The sequence below is a fragment of the Protopterus annectens genome, chromosome 7.part0 (genome assembly GCF_019279795.1).
Source record: "Protopterus annectens isolate FY-2018-M chromosome 7.part0, PAN1.0, whole genome shotgun sequence".
Taxonomy (NCBI): Eukaryota; Metazoa; Chordata; order Ceratodontiformes; family Protopteridae; genus Protopterus; species Protopterus annectens.
In genome coordinates, this window is record NC_056739.1 from 1,745,108,382 (window position 1) to 1,745,132,519 (window position 24,138).

The following is a 24,138-nucleotide window of genomic DNA, read 5'->3' on the forward strand; positions in this document are numbered from 1 at the left end:
GTACCAGAGCAAGAGCAGGGACAAGGATTCTATTCAAGACTGTTCTTGGTACCCAGAAAGGACAAAGCCTGAAGACCAATACTGGACCTATCTATTCTAAACACATATCTGGATATTCCAAAATTCAAAATGTTGACTCTACAGCAGCTTCTGCCCATGTTGGGCAAGAAGGCTTGGCTTGTGACTTTAGATCTAAAAGAGGCATATCTGCATGTCCCAATCAGACAAACATGCAGAAGATACCTCATATTCAAAGCTGGCTCAATGCACTACCAATTCTCTGCACTGCCTTTTGGCTTATCTACTGCACCCAGGGTCTTCACAAAGTGCCTGGCACCAGTAATTGCATACTGCAGACAAAGAAGAATACAAATATATCCTTACTTGGACGACTGCCTCATTCAAGCAGAGAACAAGGGCATTCTACTACAGCATCTGGCATTTGTAAAGAGATTACTACCATGCCTAGGGTGTACACAGTCAATGAACAGAAATCAAAACTAGTACCCTCTCAAGAGATAATATTCCTGGGTGCAAGCTTAAATACAACTGCCCAGATGGCTTATCTCACGTCAGACAAGCGAAGACAACTGACTACCTATTTCAAACTGTTGGCAACAAAGGCCCAGTTATCTGCAAGAAAAATTCTGCAGGCTTTGGGCTTCATGGCATCCTGATACTACTAATCCCATATGCAAGACTGCATATGAGGAAACTTCAATGATACCTAAAGTGTTTGGACTCAACATTGCCACAGCCTGGAAACAATAGTTACTCTCATTCCCTGCCTGCAACAGGAGTTTCGATGATGAGCGAAGGCCTGTCACCAGAACAAGGGACAGCCATTCACTCTACCCCCAGCCACACAGACATTAACAACGGATGCATCAGATTATGCGTGGGGAGCCCACATGGCAGGAAGATGTATTCAAGGCACATGGTCCACAAACCAAATGCATCTACATATCAATCAAAAAGAGATGCTAGCTGTTCAAAATGCCCTGACAGCCTTCAAAGACCTACTTCATCTGGGACAACTACTGATAAAGACAAGACAATACCACGGTCATGTGGTACATAAACAAGCAGGGAGGCACTCATTCCTACCACCTTTGCAGACTAGCCATGACTTTGTGGGACACAGCATTGACTTACCAAGTACATCTGCAGGCACAATTCCTGCCAGGAAAGTTAAATACTCTGGCAGATGAATTAAGCAGAAACCTCATGGATCCCCACGAGTGGAAATTGGATCCACAAGTCTTCAGCATGGTAACAAGGAAATGGGGATGCCCGGACATAGATCTATTTGCCTCACTTCACAACTGCCAACTAAAGAGATTCTGCGCAAGGACTTATCACAGACAAGCATGGAAAGTGGATGCCCTGTCTTTCCACTGGAAAAACTTAACAGTATATGCCTTTCCTCCTCTGCCTCTCCTCCCCAAGGTACTCCTAAAGGTCAGACAGGAGAAGCCAAAAATTGTACTGATTGCCCCAGACTGGCCACGCCAGTACTGGTATCCAATCCTAAGGAACTTGTCTCAGTGCCCAGCCTGGACCTTACCTCAAGTGCCTCATCTAGACCTTAAATCTGGTAGCATGGCAGATAATGTAGTCATACAAAACACACCTCTCACTAAAGCAGTGATGGATGTCATTTTGGAGGCCAGGAGGCCTAGTACTAGAAAATCCTATGTTGGAAAATGGAAGAGATTCTGTGCTTGGAACCAGGCACAAGGAAATTGACACAGCTGTACCAAACATTCCTCAGATTTTGCAATACTTGACCGAGATGCTGGACAAAGGCCTATCTTTTTCATCTATAAAAATTCATGCCTCTGCAATTTTGGCTTATTACAATACAGAGCCACCAATCTTTTCTCATCCTTTATTAAGGCAGTACCTCAGAGGGGCCAAAAAGTTAAGGCCTCCAAGGAGATCACCAATACCTGCATGGGACCTCAATTATGTCTTGGAAAAACTCACCCTGTCTTCTTTCGAGCCAGCCGCTACAGCTGATATAAAGTTTTTATCTTGGAAAATAGCTCTGTTCCTAGCAATAATGTCTGCAAGACGAGTCTCAGAGCTACAGGCACTCATGGCTGTGGAACCTTTTATCATTTTTTAACCAGACACGGTTTCTCTGAGGACAAACCCGACATTTATGCCTAAGGTAGTGTCCAGTGTGGTCCTTAACCAAACTATTTATCTGCCTACCATTTATCCAAACCCACAGAATAAGGGGGAGAGAATTCTGCATTCTTTGGACATACACAGACAGCTACGCTTCTATTTGAACAGAACCTAAGCTTTCAGAAAAACAGAGCAATTACTAGTGGCATATGCTGCAGGATCACAAGGAAGTGCGATCTCAAAGCAGACTATTTCAAAGTGGATAGGCCACTGCATTCATTTCTGCTATTCACAACATGGCAAGCCAGTCCCTAAGGGCATTAGGCCACATTCAACCAGAGCAGCAGCCTTCCTCAGGGGAGTACCTACCAAAGACATTTTATAGGCTGCTACTTGGAGTTCAGTGCACACCTTCACAAAGCGCTATCACTTACCACTCTACTCTAAATCCAGGGCAGGCTTTGCAGTTCTGCAGGGCCTCATAGCCGCCCCTAATGCTATTTAGTCCAGCCTAAACCAAAAAAGTGTGTGTTGGGCACCCAAACAAAACTCAAAAACCAAGAAAACAGTGCCTTTGACCAAGAATTACTCCTTCAAACTGAATAATACCACTGGTTTTATTAACAGAAAAAAAACGGCATTAACGCTGCTTCCACTCAATTGCGTTTTCGTCCAAACAAGACTTCATCAGATAAAATCATGTCAAAGAAATCAATTATATACTTTTACCAAGTTGATTGATTAAAACTAATCCAATGAAACCACTCAATTCCATTTGAATTCGTCAAATCAACTTCCATATAGAAGTTCATGAATATTCATTAGTTTAACATGTGAAAAAAGTGCATTAGTGCTTATGTTTCTTTACCTGTCTAAAAACTTCATAAAATGTTCAACATTAAGTAAATATATATATATATATATATATATATATATATATATGATCTTTTCAACTAATAAATACATTAAAAACACATTAGCTGTAAAACTTCTTAAGTAAATGAAAATTAAAACCATTTCTTACAATAAAAATGCTAAGAATCCATTCATTTTGACAGCATTACATAGCATTAGTGCCTAACTCCCTCTAGTGTTTACTTGTTATTATTACAATTAAATTTTGTTTGCTTTCAGTTTTAGTAAAGACACTATGGATAAATAATCATTTAAGCCCGGTTCCCTTCCTGCTTCCAAACTAACCTGCCACCATAATTCTTTACTTTCAAGAATGTCTTCCCAAGGGCCACCTCTAATGTCCAATTTAATTTGTTCTAACACTATAAATTGGAATCTATACCCACTACAAACCTTACTATGTTTGAAGAGTGCATTAGTTTCTTTACCTCTAGTGATGTCATATGAATGCTCATAAATCCTTTTCTTCAAACTTCTTTCTGTCTTACCTATATAAACGGATTGACATTTCTCACATAACACCAAGTATACCACTCTACTGGAATCACAATTATAAAAACCTTTACTTATAATTTTTCTTTGTCTACTATTAATAAAAACCTCACTTGTATTCATAATGTAAGGGCATTGTTGACATTTACCACATTTGTAGGTTCCTTTCCTTTTGTTAGTTAACGCTGGGTTATTAAATCCTGTTTTTTCTATCATGATCTTCAAATTTGGTGCATTTCTAAATATTATTTTAGGTTCTATCTTTCTTATTTCATCTATGTCAGTAAGTGATGAAAAGGTATTCCATTCTCTTTCCAAAATTTTCCTCAGGTTTAAATTTACCAAATTGTATTCTACTACTAAACTTTTTTGATATCTTTCCACCATGTTAGTTTCTTCTTTGTTTCCTTCTTCACTATGATTGTTTAATCCTATCCCTTTAATGGGATAAAATATATTACTTCTTCCTTCTTCTATCTCTTTTCTCATTTTTTCTACAAAATTTTTAGGGTACCCCCTTTCTCCGAACATTTTTTCTAGCTTGTTACATTCACTTGTGAAATCAATTTGATTACTGGTCATTCTGGAACCCCTTACAAACTGACCCTTGACTATGTTCTTCTTACAGTGCAAGGGGTGACCACTGTCGTAGTGCAAGAAGGAATTAACGTAGGTGTCTTTTCTATAAACTCTAGTTTCAAATTGACAGTTTTTTTTATACACTTCTACATCTAGATACCTTAAAGTGTCATAGTTCATAGTGTATGTAAATCTTAAGAACCTAGTAGTGTGATTGATATATTCAAAAAATTCAGTGAATATTTCTTTTCCCCCAATCCAGAAAATAACAATATCGTCTAGGAACCTTCGGTATAATAACCAATATTTGTTAAAACAAGAATTGAGTATGTATTTTTCCTCCCATTTACTTAAAACAATGTTTGCAAAAGTAGGCGCACATGCTGCACCCATGGATACTCCTGTTTGTTGGAAAAATTCACCCCCAAAAATTATAAAGTTGTTTCTCAATATTGTGTCCATGAGTGCAACTGTGCTTATTTTTTCCTCTTGTGTCATTTTCCTATCAGCAAATACACTCTCTTCAAACATCTCCATTCCTTCTTCATAAGGTATACTAGAAAACAAATCTATTATATCTATAGTAATAAAGAGCAGGTCATTCCTGTAATATTCAGGTTTCAATTCCCTTATAAAGTCCCATGAATCTTTCAAAATCACATTGTTGTTCACCCAGATATGTTTTGTTTTCGAATCTACGTATTTGGCAAGCGGTGTTGTTTTCGACCCCTCAGCAGATACTATGGGCCGTAGTGGGGGATTCTCCAAATTTTTATTAATTTTTGGTATTCCAAAAATTGTTGCTATTCTAGGTTTTTTGACTTCCAAGTATCTAAATGTTTTGTCATTAATAACTTTTTCAAGTATTAAGTCTTGCATTAATAAATCAATTTGTCTGTAAGCTAAATTAACCTCATTTTTAGATACTACTTTGTACTTGTTTTCATCTCTCAAAATGTCATTCATTTTCCCTTCGTATATTATTTTATCCATTACCCCTATCCCCCCTCCCTTGTCTGGTTTCATTATTCTTATAGAGTGATTACTTTTCAAGTTTTTTAACACCTCTTTTTTTCTAAACTTAAATTGTTGTAATGTGTGAAACCTTTTTTGTTCTGGGACTTTCTTACCTCCCTTTCCATTACTGTTTCAAAGTTCCTAATCTGGGGTATTAAGGGTGGGTTAAACATAGATTTTCTAATGTGTTCTCCTTCAGTCTTGTTACTTCTGTTAAAACCTGCTCTTGAATCTAAAATTTCTAAATTTAATTTTCTTGTGAATAACTTCACATCTAGTAGTGTGTTTGTAGTGTCTCCTCTACTTAGAGGTATGTATTTTAATCCTTTACTAAACAAGTTAACATGCCCCTTTACCATATACAATTTTAGTAATTTAGTATTAACAAAGTCCTGATAAATATTTCTAATGTGATCTACAATAATAGTATCTTGTGGTGGGTTTGAATTCATGTGGGTGGGGGTACATATTAGTTCTGTCTCCCTCTCCCCTCCCCCCCATGTAAAAATTTTCTGCCTCAAAATGTGGGAGGTCCTGTCTCTTTTCTTCTCCCTTGAGTGGGGGAAACTCCATGTCATACTTTTCATCATACCATTTACTATCTCCTCTGTACATATTCAATTTTCCTTTTGACTTATATTTATCCCCTTTAAACTGTAGGGGTGCGGGGTAACTGGTGTTGGTGTCATACTCATTCATATCCCTCCTTAATTTACTCATTTTCCGCTGAATAATTTCTTCACATTTACCATCAATGTCTTTCCTTAATCGGAAATATTTTTCCTTCTCCCCTTTAATTCCGTAAATCAAGTCATTTTTTTATACACGAGTCTAATTTATCTATTTCCTTCCCCAAGGAAGTTTGCTTTCTGTCATTCTCCTCTATAATGAGCTTCACTACCTCTAAACCACATTTATTAAATGCCTTTAATAGGCCTTCATGAAAAACAGACCCTTCTTGCACATTGTTTGGATATTTATAAACTCTGAGTCCCTTTGGGACAATTTCTTTAACTAAACATTCTCTCAGGTAGGCGTTTTCAATACTGTATGTTCTGAATTTACGCATCATTGTATGCAGTTTGTTTAATTTAACAATGTATGAATCCCCATCCCCAATTCCATGCTTTTTATTGTTCCCACAAGTTCCATTATTGTCCATTTTGAAACAAAATTCCCTATTCAACCATTCGTTGGTTGTAGTATTATTAGAAACTACAGTACCTTTTGGTGCTGTCGAGGAATGTCCTATCCTCTGTTTAGCACCCAGTTCGACAATGTCTAGATTTTCTTCTTCTGCTCCCTCTGCCTCCAAATTAAATACTGCTGGTGTCGCTCCTGGATCAAAGTTGGTATAATTTAATTCTCCAAGGTCGCCGGCCACATCCCAATCGCCAATAAACTCCCTTCTCCGTTTCTGTTTGTTTCCAACAAGCCTTTCGCTTCCGTTGGTTTCCAAACGTACGTTGTTCCTGTTGGAAAGTAGGTTGTGGCAGAGGGGCGTGAGCAAATCAATGAGCTCGGACAATTGGCCAATCAATTTCCTGGATTCGCCTACGTCTTCTTGTCCTTCAGAGCTCATCTCGAAGAATGAAGTTAAGTACCTTTTCTTCAAACTTCTTTCTGTCTTACCTATATAAAAGGATTGACATTTCTCACATAACACCAAGTATACCACTCTACTGGAATCACAATTATAAAAACCTTTACTTATAATTTTTCTTTGTCTGCTATTAATAAAAACCTCACTTGTATTCATAATGTAAGGGCATTGTTGACATTTACCACATTTGTAGGTTCCTTTCCTTTTGTTAGTTAACGCTGGGTTATTAAGTCCTGTTTTTTCTATCATGCTCTTCAAATTTGGTGCATTTCTAAATATTATTTTAGGTTCTATCTTTCTTATTTCATCTATGTCAGTAAGTGATGAAAAGGTATTCCATTCTCTTGCCAAAATTTTCCTCGGGTTTAAATTTACCAAATTGTATTCCACTACTAAACTTTTTTGATATCTTTCCACCATGTTAGTTTCTTCTTTGTTTCCTTCTTCACTATGATTGTTTAATCCTATCCCTTTAATGGGATAAAATCTATTACTTCTTCCTTCTTCTACCTCTTTTCTCATTTTTTCTACAAAATTTTTAGGGTACCCCCTTTTCTCCGAACATTTTTCTAGCTTGTTACATTCACTTGTGAAATCACTTACCACTCTACTCTAAATCCAGGGCAGGCTTTGCCACTGCAGTTCTGCAGGGCCTCATAGCCGCCCCTAATGCTATTTAGTCCAGCCTCCCAACCTTAGCTTTGGGATTCAACCCAATTGTAATGACTGCAACAGTGAAACACGAAGAACATAGTACAGTTGTGTACACTTACCATAAATGTAGATGTTCGAGTGTATTCACTGTTGCAGTCCAGGTTACCCACCCGCCATCCCCCATTTTTTTGCTGGAACTTATCTGTACTTCTCTATTCTGTACAACCTATGTGGTGTATTTGCTTGTAGATGAAGACAAAATATATACTTTGGTGCATGCATGTTTTATTGACATATTTTTAGCCTACCCTTTTGGGGGCACCTGACATCTAGGGCAAGAAAAACTGAAGAAAATGGCGTTGGCTGCATATTTTGTACCCCTGACGCACTGACGTCAGGGAAGAGGCGACAGCAATCGACGCCGGACCTAGACTTTGGAATTCAGGCCGTCTGGGGGTAGCCTGCCAGCAGGATAACCCAATTGTAATGACTGCAACAGTGAATACACTCGAACGTCTACATTTATGGTAAGTGTACACAACTGTACTTTCTCCTGCCTTTTCTACACTGGCAAGACTTTAAATCTTTCCCCAAATCTGGCTCTCCATTCCTCTCTTTGGTAACAGATTATCTCAAACAAATTAATTCTGAGGGTGAGTCTTCAGGGGTAAAGCTGGCAGTGGGAATTACATAATCCTTTTCAAGGGATTTCGTCTCACATGCCAGATCAAACTTCTCTTTTCCCTCCTATCATCCAGCATCTGCTGACTCGGGGGTGGGGGGTGGGTGGTGGGTGATAGAAGCTGGCCATCCTTTTCTGTTATGGATTTTTATTCCGGTAAAAAGGAAAGAAGCTTCATTGATAGAGGCGCTAGAAAATGCGGAAGGCTGGGGTGAGCATCCAGAGGAGCATGTAGTGACCTGAAAAGGGCATTCCTAATTTTTTCTTCTAATATCAACTGTGATAAACAATGCACATACATCATATACATTGAATAGCTGCATATACAGCCACTTGCAGTTGCATTAAGGATAATTTCACATACTACTGTCTCTCATCACCCCATTCCACGTGTGACTGGGACATATACTTTCACCTGAGTGCCTGATCTTTGAGTATGCCATTCACAAAGAATGCCTGTGTGATAAAACCTGAATGAAAAAAAAATGAAAGGAAGACAGAAGTATTAACAATGTTAATTTCTGGCTTCTGTGTGGTATTTGGGCATTGCAACACTTAAACTACACAGTGGTGAACAACAATTGTAATTACTGTATGGCATGGTGGACTCTTTGGTTTCAGTGTATCTGGCCATAGTCCAGTGTATACTTTATATTATGAAAGTGGATATAATGAAGATAGGTCAGGCATTTCCAAATTCAGAATAAAAAGTATACAGTGAGCTGTCAGAATTTCTGTAATAAAAATAGACTAAAACCAAAGTCCATGCTTCTGCTTCCTCTGGTATGTCCTCCCATGCTGGGGACAATCAATGCTGGATGTTCTTCATTCCACATTGCTGCAGTCCTAACCATTGGGTAGTCCGCTGTCCAGTCGGCCCGAATACCAAAGTATATGGCTGACGTCGGTCAAGGCGCATTAGACTGACGTCAGGGCGTCAGGGTACTAATGCGCATGACCGACGTCATATCCTCAGTCTTTTTTGCCGCATGGTCCGATGCAGAAGCAGATTTGCGAGTGCAGGTTGGCGTTCTGAAATTTTCTGAAGTCGGAGTTTCAGACCGAATCAAAGTTGGCTAAGTACCCCGTTGGGGAATATTTTGGTTTTTTCTTGCCTCAGTATTTAACCGGATGTCAGAAAAAGTGAATAACTGTATTTCTTGTGGGAAACAGATACCTCATAGGGATTACCATACCTTGTGTATACCTTGTTTAGGGCCTGAGCACGACGTTGTTGGATGCCGCTCTTGTGCTAGATTTAACAAACGCACTATTAAGAGAAGGTTAGACTGTGCCAGGTTAGTTTTGGGAAGCGTTGTAATTATAAAATGCCGTCGGATGCTCCGGCGCTCGATCAAAAGCGCAAGGACAAAGCAGCAAAGCCTAGAGTAGAAGAACCGGCAGTCCCGGACGTCGGTTCTTTAGAAGGCTCAGTGGAGCCGGAGGTTTTGCCAGGAGTTTCTTTGGAGTCTCAGGGAGAGACTTTACTGTTACAGGATGTGTCCTCTCAGGAGGTAGGCCAGGCTGAAGGGGCTTCTCAGGTGGCTGTTCTTCCCTCTCTTCCTAAGGTGGTTAGAGCCTCCCCTTCTGTTTCCAAGGCTTCTTTGAGAGGCAGGCCAGGTTTAACTTCAGTGGGGTTTCTCCTAGCTCTTCAGGATCTTTGCCTAAGAAACATATGCTTAAAATGGCAGAGGATTTGATTACTATGATTAGAGGTTCTATGCCCCCTCCTGATAAGAGGCCTAGGGTGGAGCCTGAGTTTGAGAGTTTTGAGCAGTGTTCAGAGGCTTCTGAGTCTTGACTGAAGACTTGCAGGAGTTTCCTCCTTATTCTGATTCTGATGTGGATGATTCTACTCCTTCAGCTTCTCCTCCTGAGGATTTTTCATTTTCAGAGACTCTGCATTCCATGAGGGAGCATTTTAAATGGGAAGGTCAGGATTTCTCTGATTCCAGGAAGAGGCTTAGGGAATTCTTGTTTTTACCCCAGCATAGGCCTTTAGCTATACCTCCTGTTCTGAATGTGGTGGAAGATGTTTTGCAGAGGCTTCCCTGAACCCTGATTCTTTGCCTCCTGCCCCAGTTAAACCGGATAGGTACTATAGGGTGCCTGAAGCTCATAAGTATCTTTTAAGAGTCCTAGGGCAGACCCAGAAACTGTCTCTCAGGGGCCTAAAGGTGTTAAGGCTTCTGTTGTTAAAAATCCTGTTCCTCCTGATAAAGAGGCAAGGGCTTTGGATAGATGGGGAAAGAAGGTGTATACTTCTTCCACTTTAGCCATGAGGGCGTTGAATTGCCAGTTTCACATGTTAAAATATCAAAATTATCTCCTTTCACAATTGAAGTCTAAGGTGGATGCTCTGGCGGAAGGTATTGAGTGTAAAGAGTTGCAGGATTTAGTTCATGTGTCTGAACAGGTGGGTAAGCATTCATTGCAATGTGGTTTTGATGCTGTGCAGGCCTCCTCGAGGGTGGCTGCCACTGGTTCTGTTCTTCGTAGGCATGCCTGGTTGAGGGATCAAAATTTAGCTGAGCATGTTAAGACAAGGATTTTGGATGCTCCTTTACAGTCTGACGTGTTGTTTGGTTCGCCTGTGGAAGCAGTTTTAAAGAAAATGGAGGACAAGGCTAAGTCTATGCAAACTGTTAAAGATTTTTTACAGGTGCAGCCTCCGAAGTTTAGTAGAAATTGGCCTACTAAGGGATGGACATATCCTGCTTATGATTCCCAGTCTAGGGGTAGGTCTAGGCGTGGTAGGGGCAGAGCTCAAGGTTCTTTTAGGCCTAGAACAGGGAGTTCACCTGCTCAGACTTCTGGTGAGGGCAGGGGTCAGTCCTTTCGTAAACAGACCCAATGACCTGCCTTTTCAGCTGCCAGTACATTCTCGTCTGGCAGCACCTTTGGGAGGAAGGCTGGCTCTTTTCAAAGAAAATTGGGATTTAATTACCCAAGACAGATGGGTTTTGGATATCATTCACCACGGTTACAGGTTTTATTTCCATACCTTGCCTCCTTTCAAAGGCATGCCAGACATTCCTCCTCTGCAAAGAAAAGAGGCTCACAAGCAAATTTCTCTGTTACTCCAAATAGGGGCCATTCAGCCAGTCCCTGTGCCAGAAAGGGGCCTAGGATTTTATTCTCGCCTGTTCCTAGTACCAAAGAAGGGGGACACGTGGAGACCAATTTTGGATTTATCTATCCTCAACACTTATCTGGACATTCCCAAGTTCAAAATGTTGACGTTACAACAGCTTTTACCTCTGCTGGGCAAAGATCACTGGATGATAACTTTAGATCTCAAGGAGGCTTACCTTCATGTGCCTATCAGACTAAGTTGCAGGAAGTATCTGCGTTTTCGAGCTGGAAATTCCCATTATCAGTTCTCTGCATTGCCCTTTGGCTTATCTACTGTGCCCAGAGTATTCACAAAGGTTCTGGCTCCAGTGATAGCTTACTTCAGGCTAAAAGGAATTCAAATCTATCCTTACTTGGACGACTGCCTGATTCTGGCTCAAGAAAAGGAAGACCTTTTACAGCATTTGGAATATGTGATAGCAGTGCTAAGATGCCTAGGGTATTCTGTGAACTAAATAAAGTCCAGTCTAGTACCCTCTCAAGACATGTGCTTTCTGGGTGTGAGACTGAATACAGCAGCCCAGATGGCCTTTTTAACCCCGGACAAACAAAAGAATCTTTCCATTTACTTCCATCAACTATCTCTTCAGTCCGGGCTGACTGCAAGGACAGTCCTTCAAGCCTTAGGGTTCATGGCATCTTGTATTCTGGTGCTTCCCAATGCCAAACTGCATATGAGGAAGCTGCAATGGTATCTCAAAAATGTATGGACACAGCACTGCCAGGATTTGGACACTGTCATTCAAAAAATACCTTGCATTCAAAAGGAATTTTTGTGGTGGGCTCAGGAATGTCACCTAAACAAGGGACTCTCTGTGACCCGGCCAGAGGCGAGTCAGATTCTAACGACAGATGCCTCGGACATAGCTTGGGGAGCTCATCTGAATGTAAAGTGGATACAAGACAAGTGGCCTGCCAGACTACAGCATCTACATATCAACATGAAGGAGATGTTAGCAGTCCAGTTTGCATTAATGGCTTTCAAGGAGTTACTTCTTCCAGGGCAGGTGTTGATTCTAACAGACAACACAACTGTCATGTGGTACATCAACAAACAAGGGGGAACACATTCTTACCCTCTATGCAGGCAAGCAATGATTTTATGGGAGACTGCGCTCAGCTTGCAACTAACTCTTCAGGCAAGGTTTCTGCCGGGAGCACAGAACTCCTTAGCAGATGTGTTAAGCAGGCAAATCATGGATCCCCACGAGTGGAAACTGGATCTTCATGTATTTCGGAAATTGACAGTGTCATGGGGAACTCCAGACATAGATCTGTTCGCTTCTCCACTAAACCACCAGCTGCCAAAGTTTTGCATGAAAAGGTTTCATCACACAGCTTGGAAAGTGGATGCTCTTTCTTTCAGTTGGAAAAATCTTCATGTGTATGCCTTTCCACCTCTGCCTCTTCTCCCAAAGGTACTCCTAAAGGTCAGACAAGACAAGCCAAGGATGATTTTAATAGCTCCAGATTGGCCTCGGCAACACTGGTACCCATTACTGAGGAGTCTGGAAAGGAAGCCTCCATGGCCTTTACCTTTGATTCCACACCTATTGTCTCAGAGGGACGGTCATCTACTCAATGTCAAGCTTCACTCTCTTCATCTAACAGCCTGGCATATTCTGTTTTGAAACACAGCAGGTCTCAACTTCCTCAACAAGTTTTGAATGTGATTATGGAAGCCAGAAGACCTAGTACAAGGAAAGTGTACGCAGAAAAATGGAAGAGATTTTTATTTTGGAGTGCAGCAAAGAATTTGGAGATTTCTGAGCCTAATTTGAGTGTGGCTCTTCAATATCTTACTGAGTTATTGGACAAAGGTTTGTCTTTCTCTTCCATTAAGATTCATGCTGCAGCAATTTCAGCTCACTATGATTGTGACCCACCATTGTTTTCGCATCCTTTGTTCAAGCAATTTCTTAGAGGGGCAAAGAATATAAGACCCCCACGTAGAGCTCCTACTCCTGCTTGGGATCTCAATTTTGTGTTGGAGAAACTTACTCTACAACCTTTTGAGCCTGCGGCTACTGCTGACTTGAAATACTTGTCATGGAAGACTGCTTTTTTGTTGGCCATTACTTCTGCAAGAAGGGTTTCTGAATTGCAGGCCCTTATGGCGGTAGAGCCTTTTGATTTTCCATAAGGATAGGGTATCATTACGTACTAATCCTTCTTTTATGCCTAAGGTGGTTTCTAGTGTGGCTTTAAACCAAACTATTCATTTGCCTACTTTCTATGCAGATCCCCAAAATAAGGGGAAAAGATTTTACACACTTTAGATGTACACAGGCAGTTGCGTTATTATTTAAGCAGGACTAAGGATTTTAGGCAGTCTCAGCAGTTGTTTATTTCTTTTGCTTTGAGTTCTCAGGGCAAGCCTGTGTCAAAACAAACTATTTCTAAGTGGATTGGGTTTTGCATTGCATTTTGTTATTCCCATCATGGCAAGGAGATTCCAGCTGGGATTAGGCCTCATTCCACTAGGGCTACTGCCACTTCAACAGCATTTCTAAGGGAGTGGCAACTAAGGATATTTTGGAGGCAGCTACTTGGAGTTCGGTGCATACTTTCTCTAAGCATTACCACCTTCCTCTCTACTCTAAATCTAGGGCTGGTTTTGCCACAGCTATTTTGCAAGGCATGTTGACAGCTCCTGCTTCCTTATGATTTGCCAGCCTCCCTTACCTCTGCTTTGGGATTCTACCCAATGGTTAGGACTGCAGCAATGTGGAATGAAGAACATAGTACAGTTTTGTACCTACCATAAATGTAGATGTTCGAGGATCCACATTGCTGCAGTCCAATTTACCCTCCCTCCTTCCACTCTGTGTTTAGGGGTGGTTGTGTGGGTGAGGTTATACTCTTGTAATTTTGTATATATTGTACATATTTTTGGTGCAGGAGTGTTTGGTGTTTTTGGTTTTGGCCTTGTCTTTTTAGGGTCTTCTGACATCTGGGGCAAGAAAAGACTGAGGATATGACGTCGGTCATGCGCATTAGTACCCTGACGTCCTGACGTCAGTCTAATGCGCCTTGACCGACGTCAGCCATATACTTTGGTATTCGGGCCGACTGGACAGCGGACTACCCAATGGTTAGGACTGCAGCAATGTGGATCCTCGAACATCTACATTTATGGTAGGTACAAAACTGTACTTTTCTAAGTTTGATTAAAAGAACACAGACACACATATGCACAGTCACAGACTTTGCTACTTAAGTCTGCATTATGAGTTTTCAGTCCAACTAGTGCATAAACTACAGAAAATAATACTGAAATAAAATGCAAATCCGCATGTAAACATTTTGGGCTGTAGGTAAGTACAGTTTATTTATTTATTAATTTAACATTTGTTGACCGGGAAAGTCTGACTAGGTTCCACAGAGCCTGTTTTCAGCAGAGGCCAGGGGAGAAATGCTCCAGATGCATGTCTTTGGAATGTGGGAGGAAACCGGAGTACCCGGAGGAAACCCACACGAACACAGGGAGAACATGCAAACTCCACACAGAAGGCGCCCCAGCCGAGAATCGAACCGGAGAACCTCTTGCTGTGAGGCGACAACGTTAACCGCTGCACCACTGCGCCACCCAAAAGTTGTGTAGGTAAACTTGCTATAATAATAGGTGCTGAAATAATCCCTGTTGCAGTAGCCTAAGCTATATGTGTTATGTCTGACAAAAGCTTCAGGGCACCTTCCATGCACCTATACCATTAGCTCAAGCTGAGCTGGATAAAAAGACAGGTTTAGGTGTCAAGGCCTTAAAAGCTTTCATGACAACTGTGAGAGGGAGGCCTGAGCCCTGAGAAGACATTGCTTGGGGAAAAAAAAACAGAAATGCTTACACAGTAGCTTACAAAACACACCAAAAAATAAGGGGGATGGAGGAAAGGAGCGGCTGCTGCAACAGTGATCATTCAAACATCTGTTGCTACACAACTCAGTACAAAGAGCTTTTCTTTCATAGGGAAAAAAAAAAGAGCTATATTTAGGTCTATTCCAGGGCTTTTCCCCAGATCCCGCTGGTGTTGCACATATAGCCATTATGGACCGGGGATTAGCAATGTCTTCTGTTGCTGTTGGGGTCTCCTTATTGGGTAAGGGAGGGAATACCTTAGGATATTGAGTTTCATGGCATCTGTGATCCTCATGATACCTCTGACAAGACTTTGCATGAGAATGATACAATGGTATCTGAAGCCTCTTTCATACCTCTCAACATCTTAGTGTAAAAAATCTGCACAAAGCCTAAAGTAATGGGGAGACAAAGGTCCAAAAACAGGAATACATTTTAAATATCTCTCTTGTAAACTTAAATAATTGCTAGAATGACAATGTACATTATCCAAAGGAAATGAAGCCTGAAACTCAAATGCATGTGATGTCATTCTTCACTGATTTGCCAGAAAATCATACATTTTATGAGGAACAGACTAAAAAAATATTAGGCAAAGATCTGGACATTCTGCAAAAATCTGTACAGTTCAGAGGTATTCTATGAAGGCTATATGTTAGAATGATGAAAATTATCTCTCTACAAGCAGTTTTGTTGTACTTGTACTGCAAAATTAGGAGCAGTATAATTCCTCTGCTTTGAAACTTGCTTTAAAGTTAAAAAAATTGTTCTCTGGAGCAGCCTTCCTTATGTAGGAGTCTGAACACGCTACACACTTAATTCATGCACATGCATACTCACAAACACGCAGTCGCGCACACACACACACACACACACACATATACACATGCATTCTCGCACACCCACATGTACACATGCACTTGCACACACCCGCATATAAGCACGCAGTCATGCACACCCGCATATACACTTGAGCACAACCGGGCACACACACACACGCAGACATAAACAAACACTTTCTCTTACTCTGGAGTAAAGAGTCTGATGTCCCTTTTCAGATGGATAGGCATAGCATTCTTTATGAGGAAAAACAAAAAAACAATCTAAGCCTGGAGCTGAGAGCACAGTTCATGATTTTATTTAAGTTGGGGAAATGCTCCCCCCCTTGCCCTACTGTTCCAGCAACCTTGTTCATTGAGGTCAGTCCTAGAGCTTTCCTGTTGAAACCATTTTATGAAAGTTCCCAAAGTTCAACCCTAAATTTAAAGGATGCTTTTTATTCCATTCCTATAGCACCAGATTTCAAATGTTTACCTTAAGGTTTTCTGTGTCTGGGTCACACTTTCAGTGCTCTGCATTACCCTCTGGGTTATCCACTGCTTCAAAGATATTCCCAGTGTCTAGCACTAGTGATAACCTACTGCAGACTACAAGGTATTCATATTTTCCTTATTTAAATGAATTGCTTATCTTTGCAAAGTATTTTTCAGCATGTTGGGAATCTCCTAATATTGGTGAGAGATCTCCTTCATACACTGGGGTTTCAGGAGAACATCCAAAAGTCTTGCTTGACTCCATTTTACAAAGTTGTTTTCCTGAAATGTTTCCTATATTTCTCAGTTCAAAGAGCTTTTTCTTCCACAAGAAAAAAGTAGATCTAAATCTGGGTGTATACCACTCAATCCTGGATTTCAACAAAAGCATTTCTCATGAGTCTAGGATTAATGGCATCTGTGACTTTCACGATTCCTCTAGCCGGACTCCACATAAGAAAAATTTAGTGGTACCTAAAGTAAGTATGGTCTCGGCATCAACATCCCCTGACATTACAGATTCCTGTGTTGGAATTTGTAAAAACAGAACCCCTTTGGCGGAGAGAACAATTTTATCTGACTCCAGGTCTCCCATTTTCCTTTCCACCAGCACAATGTGTAAGTACAGATGCATTAGACTTTGATTGGGAGTTGGTGTCTATGAGAGTAAAAGTGCAGTGTCTTTGGAATAAGAATGATAGACCATAACACAAACACAAGAGATTTTGGCAGTTATAAAGGCTGTCAACTCTTATCAGTCATCTGTGGTCTCCAAGACCATTACAGGTGGTTACAGATTATACCACAGTGATGTGTTACATAAACAAAGGAGAACCATATCTTATCCTCTTTGCATATTGCAGTTCAGCACAGTCTCACTCTGTAGGCATCTTGCATCCTGTCGGAGCAAAACTGTGTGGCAGACAAGCTGAGCAGGACCAGGACAGACCCTCACAAATAGAAATTGAATCGGGTGGTATTCGGGAATTGAACTAGCTGTGAGGAAAACCGCAGATAGATCTATTTGCCTCCAGTCACAACAAACTGGCAAAATTCTGCTCCAGGACTCATTGCAAGAAGGCCTGAACAGCAGATGTATTTTCAATTCCTTGGACAGGAATGTTCCTGTATGCTTTCATATTTGTGACTACACATTTAACCAGTGGGGATTAACAGGCAACAGTTAGAAATTATTTCTTCTCTTCTGTTATCTATTATAATTGGTGTCTTGGATTGGTGGAAGTTTCATGTAGAAGCTTTTTAGTGATAGAAGAGAGATATTTCTGGATTGTGATTACTATTTTGCTGTGTTGGAAGTGAATAACGGTTAGTAAAATTTTCCTCTGACTTTCCAGTGATCTCATTTAAACCCTTCCAAAGCTATGCAGAGTCCTTCAAAATTCTTCATTTAGTAATGAATAGTAAAATTCATTGCAAAATTAAACAACATAATCATTTCCTTGAATAAGGTCACAAATGCAGTGGGAGTAATAACTATAATCCGGGCTAAAATTCTTGTTTGAGGCTCTTGAAAGCTTATTTTAAATCTTTGAGTAAAATCAACCTTTGCATAGCATTTGAAAATTATTAGTAGCATTTGGCAAGAAGGTATTGTAAAATAATATCACCAGCCATGTATTTTCCGTACCCACTGTATTCATTATAGGATTGCAGCACAAGCATGTGGCAGGAGCCTGTCTTTGATGGGGCTGCAGTTCTTCACCCGACACATACACGTAGATACAGTGCACTCACTGAAGGCCAGTTCATTGAAAACCCCTTGCCCAAAATGCAAAAAACATAAGCAAAAATATTATTTCTAAACATAGCAACATATTCCACATGATCACATGCCCTTGTTGTGTTTCATATATAAAATAAATATATTATAACCCATATTGAGGTTGGCAGATTTGTGGTTCTGTTTGCACTTTAATTTTTTATTTACAAGATTAGCTTTTTATGGGTATAACAATGAATATAGCTACATTCATTACTAAAATCCAGGCAGGATAAAATTACCTGTGATGGAGAAATTGTTTCACATCAAAAATACTACAGAACCATATGCATTTATTACAAAAACAAATTTAAACTTTAAATGCCTGAAAAAGTACTAGTCTGTTTTGCATGCAGAAGATCACATAGAGATATGCATTTTGTAAATTTTAGCATTTGTAAGCAGTTTTGGAAAGCTGTTGCTCCTCTATCTCATCACAGTAAGAATAACTTCTAAATACTTCAGTAATCCTGACATGATATGAATAGCAAAGGGAGATGCAGCAGATTAAAACAACTACATTATGAAAGAAAATATATGCCAGAATGGGCACAGTGGCACAGCAGATAGCGTTGTCGCCCGACAGCAAGAGGTTTCCTAGTTTGTTTCTCAACTGGGGTTCTTTCTGTGCGGTGTCTACATGTCCTCCTTGTGTTTGCATGGGTTTCCTCCCACATTCCAAAGACATGCAGTAGGTGGACTGGACAGTCTAAATTGACCATAGATGTGAGTGTGAGTGTCTGGTGTGAAAGAACTACTTTGGCATGGCTAGTCACCCAGCAGTGTAAACCTTGGTTCTAGATGATTGTCATTGTTGGAGTGATACCTCGACCCCGTGTGTAGAAATGGGAAAAAGGGGGTTTTGGATAGATGAATAGGATATGTTCAGTGCCTTATCTTTTATAATGATTGTAAGCTGAACTGTTTTAGACCATCATGAAAAATGTTTATTATATTTAGAGTATGCTTTATATTTGCCTTCACCTTCTCATTTTCTACTGAAAAGCTTGAATTTCTCCAGCTTCTTTTATTCATTAACCCTCATCTGATCCTAAGACCATTAAGCTTCAGTATTCTCAACATTCCTTTTCCTATTTTTCTCCAGATCCTAGAAGAATCTGACATTGACAAAGATGGTACTGTGAATCTTTCTGAATTCCAGCATGTTATTTCCAGATCTCCAGATTTTGTCAGGTATGTTAGCTTCTTTTAAGTCACCTTATATGGAAGCTCCTATTTCTTTGAAACTGATGTATTGATGAACTTTGCCATGTCTTACATAACATCACTTAATTTTCTCAGCTATTATTTTTGATATTGCTGTTGCTTAGCTCACTGTGTCCCATCTGTTGTATATTAAACCATGGCCTTTCCATTACCAGAATGAAGCTGCTAGATATATTTGGTTGTTAACAGACAGATGGGATACATTTAAGAATGGAAATGTAAAAAGTAATAATACTAGAAATGACATAATCAGCCTAATTATGCCATGCCTTGCACATTTTACAGGCTTCTTCCAGGGGCGGCTCGTGGCATAGGGCTGCCGGACTGCAGCCCCCTCAAAAATAAAAAAAGAAAGAAAGAAAAATGAAAAATAAAAAAAAATATTTTTTTAAAATTCGCGGACTTCGCGCATGCGCATAGACCGAGTCCCGGCTTATCGGTCTATGCGCATGCTCAAGGCAGCCCGGCCGTCCCCATAGGGGGACACAAGGAGCGTCTGTGCACTTTTACAGTGCACAGACCCGCCAGGATTATGGGACGCGTCCGGACTGCAAGAGGAGCAGCAGGGACTCGGGACAGAGCCTTAGGGATCTCGTCGGCGTCGGGAAGGAGCATTGGGATCTCGCGGGTCTTCAGTATTGCGCGGGAAGGATGTATGTACGGACGTTAACTCTGGATGTATTCATTCAGGTAAGGTGCCTTTTAATTTACAATGTTTATTGAGTTTGTGCTTTTTCTTTGTGTATGGTGCTTGTGCTTTACTGGAGTTTGTGTATGTGTATGGTGCTTTACTGGAGTTTGTGTATGTGTATGGTGCTTTACTGGAGTTTGTGTATGTGTATGGTGCTTTACTGGAGTTTGTGTATGGTGCTTTACTGGAGTTTGTGTATGGTGCTTGACTGGAGTGTGTGTGTGTGTGTGTGTGTGTGTGTGTGTGTGTGTGTGTGTGTGTGTGTGTGTGTGTGTGTGTGTGTGTTTGTGTGAAAAAGAACTGATACAATTTGATGTAATTACCCTTGGTTCCTGGGAAAAAATATAAGCTAAGCTATATTTGGAGCTGGACACAGAGGATAAGTGTAATATTGCTTATTTACCTTATTGCAAACATTTATATAAGTGTTTTGTATCTACCAATCTGATATTTTACTAACTTTGGAAAGTTATGTTATGTCCAGTATCTCTTTAAGTTAAAATAGTATTAGTTTATTTAGTTGTAGTTTAGGTTGTTCTTTAAATATACAGTGTACATAACTAACTACTTTTTTCTACCCTGTGTGCAGCTGTTTATACTCTGCATATTTATTCTGTATCTCTGCCTTCTTTATCGTCTAAGTAAATTTTCTATTTCTTCACTTTTAAAGGCAATTGAGTGGCATTTATTTATTATTTAAATAATAATAAATATTATTATATTTATTATTTGAGGAGAGAGTATTACTTAACACTCTAGTTTGTCAAATTGAGGCATGTACCTCTAATTGGGCAGATAATTCAGAACATTGCTATTTTGAGTATATTATTATTTTATTTGGCTACAAATCAAAAGAGGCAAACATAACTCATGTGTTGGGGCCCTAGCCATATCTAGGCTACTGGCAGTAATATCTTACCTGTGAGATATTGAGGAGAATTTTACAAACTTTTCTTGGAACTGTGTGTGTGTGTGTGTGTGTGTGTGTGTGTGTGTGTGTGTGTGTGTGTGTGTGTGTGTGTGTGTGTGTGTGTTTGTGAGTGGAAAATAGTAATTTATTTAAAAGGCAGTTGCTGTGGTTCCCTGACAAAGTGGCAAGCCAGGGTTCTAAGGTGATAGGCTGAAAACTCAGCATTGTAACTGGACAGTATATATCCCTAGACTGGGTGTGAATGTTCAAAGCCATCACCCAGGACAGCAGTAAATATTCTCTGTATGCTGTTGAGGCCAGGTTGCCTATGTTGAACTGTTTACTGAATCAGATTTCTTTGCATTTATTTATTTTGCAAACAAACCAATGTAGACCACCACTGTCCAATGATAAAACACTGATTTAATATGATAAAACGAATACAAACAGACAGTTTATACACAGATAAGCACTTTTGGGCTCTGCCCTTCTTCAGATAAAAGAAACAGTTTTAATCACATTTAAATATCTAGTTTAAAATCACTTCAGCCAATCAAAATTTATATTGCACCCTCAAAGATAGGAGGGTGCAATATAAATTTTGATTGGCTGAAGTGATTTTAAACTCGATATTTAAATGTGATTAAAACTGTTTTCTTTTATCTGAAGAAGGGCAGAGCCTGAAAGCGCTTATCTGTGTTTAAAACTGGCTGTTTGTATTCGTTTTATCATATTAAATCAATGTTTTATTGTTGTACAGTGGTGGTCTACACTGGTTTGTTTGCAAAAGGATTTTTATGTACTTTGTGGACCTTTAGTCAGCTTTCCCACTTTGTTTTCTTTGCACTTATTTACCTTAACCTATTGGCCATCTGTGGTGTGACTCAGGGGTAAAAAAAGAAAGAAAAAATGAAAAATAAAAAAAAATATTTTTTTAAAAAGTCCCGGCTTATCAGTCTATGCGCATGCTCAAGGCAGCCCGGCCATCCCCATAGGGGGACACAAGGAGCATCTGTGCACTTTTACAGTGCACAGACCCGCCAGGATTATGGGACGCGTCTGGACTGCAAGGACTCGGGACAGAGCCTTAGGGATCTCGTCGGCGTCGGGAAGGAGCATTGGGATCTCGCGGGTCTTCAGTATTGCGCGGGAAGGATGTATGTACGGACGTTAACTCTGGATGTATTCATTCAGGTAAGGTGCCTTTTAATTTACAATGTTTATTGAGTTTGTGCTTTTTCTTTGTGTATGGTGCTTGTGCTTTACTGGAGTTTGTGTATGGTGCTTTACTGGAGTTTGTGTATGGTGCTTGACTGGAGAGTGTGTGTGTGTGTGTGTGTGTGTGTGTGTGTGTGTGTGTGTGTGTGTGTGTGTGTGTGTGTGTGTGTGTGTGTGTGTGTGTGTGTGTGTGTGTGAAAATGCCCCAGGTGCTTATGGTGGTGTGGTAGGGAATGCCTCAGGCTTGAACCCTGTACCCTGTATGCAGGTGTTAAAGACTTGAGTTCCCTACCCACCACCATTTGTAAAAAAATTTCAGATTTTTACCTCATATTCGATCTGATCTGTTCCTCATAATATCTGTGGTTTGTAAATGTTGCAATGCTTGATATTTGATGGTGTAGTAGTAGCATTGTTGCCTCACAGCTGCAGGTTCTTGGGTTTGATTCTTGGCTGGGGTTCCTTCTTTGTGGGGTCTGTATCTTCTCCCTGTGTTTGTGTGGGTTTGCTTTTGTGCCCTCCCATGTTACAAAGACATGTCTGCATTATTTCTTCCTGGGCCTCTGCTGAAAATTTGTTTATTTGTTCCAAGTCAGACTGTCCTGATTAAAAATGTTAAATAAAATTGATAGGCATTTGAATTTCAGACTTAAGGGTTTCTGAATGTTTAATTCCTTGCGTATTTGATGGTGCAGTGGTAGTATTGTTGCCTCACAGCTATAGGTTTTCTGGTTTGATTCTTGGTTGGGGTGGCTTCTGTGTGGAGTCTGCATCTCCTCCATGTGTTTGTGTGGATTTGCTCTGGTGCCCTGCCATTTTACAAAGACGTGTCTGCAGTTTTAATCCCTGCTGAAAATTGGTTTTGTTCTGTCCGCAGTAAAATTGACAGGCATTTGAATTTCAGACTTCAGGTTTCTGAATGTTTAATTCCTTGCATAATTGATGGTGCGGTGGTAGTATTGTTGCCTCACAGCTATAGGTTTTCTGGTTTGATTCTTGGTTGGGGTGGCTTCTGTTTGGAGTCTGCATCTCCTGCCTGTGTTTGTGTGGATTTGCTCTGATGCCCTGCCATTTTACAAAGACGTGTCTGCAGTATTAATCCCTCGTCTCTGCTGAAAATTGTTTTGTTCTGTCCGCAGTAGAATTGACCGGCATTTGAATTTCAAACTTCATGTTCTTCAGAATACATAGTAGCACAACCTTTTTCTAGCAATTTTCTAAGTTTATAAGATGAATATTTTAAATTTGTCCCTATTTTTGGGACTGTATTCCCCATTATTGGCTTCGTCCAGGTTTTGTGCTAAGGTTGACAGCTATGGCAAGAACTGAATTCACTGAATATGGACTGTAGAATTGTGCATATTTACTGATAAAGGTGCACTGTAGAATTGTGCATATTTACTGATAATGGTGGACTGTAGAATTGTGCATATTTACTAATAATGGTGGACTGTGGAATTGTGCATATTTACTAATAATGGTGGACTGTAGAATTGTGTATATTTACTAATAATGGTGGACTGTGGAAGTCTGAGTAGACTTTTTATGATAAATGTTCTCAACTGGGCAGTTTTGACATTATGGGTGCATATGTTTTGTTTCATTGCTTACTGGAAAAATGTTCAAAACAAATTTAAAACACCCTCTAACAAGTGTACTGTATTGTACAAGGAATATAATTTTTAGTACAATGAGGAAGGTGTATCAAAGAGCACATGTATGTTTCATATGCAAGGGGCCTATGATTCGAAAACAGCCCAAAATTAATCTTTATCTGCCACTGGCAAAATGTATTTTCTTTGAATGTGGGTTTCAATGCTGTTTCAATGAATGTGAGTTTCAAGGGCAGAGAAGTTTTAATGCTAAGTTTTCATTGTGAGACTGCATTGCTTTGTTTAACAGATTACTTAATGTTTGTGCTGTAAAATAC

The 24,138-nt window shown here is 40.1% G+C and overlaps 1 protein-coding gene across 1 annotated transcript in view; it reads left to right on the forward strand.

The window, feature by feature from the left end:
* The window catches only part of CIB1 (calcium and integrin binding 1), a 633,343-nt gene that overhangs the window by 515,923 nt on the left and 93,282 nt on the right, over positions 1 to 24,138 (forward strand). The window contains exon 6 of the mRNA XM_044078285.1: positions 19,268 to 19,356. Within this exon, the coding sequence (XP_043934220.1) occupies positions 19,268 to 19,356 (89 nt within the window). The remainder of the gene's footprint in view (positions 1 to 19,267; positions 19,357 to 24,138) is intronic.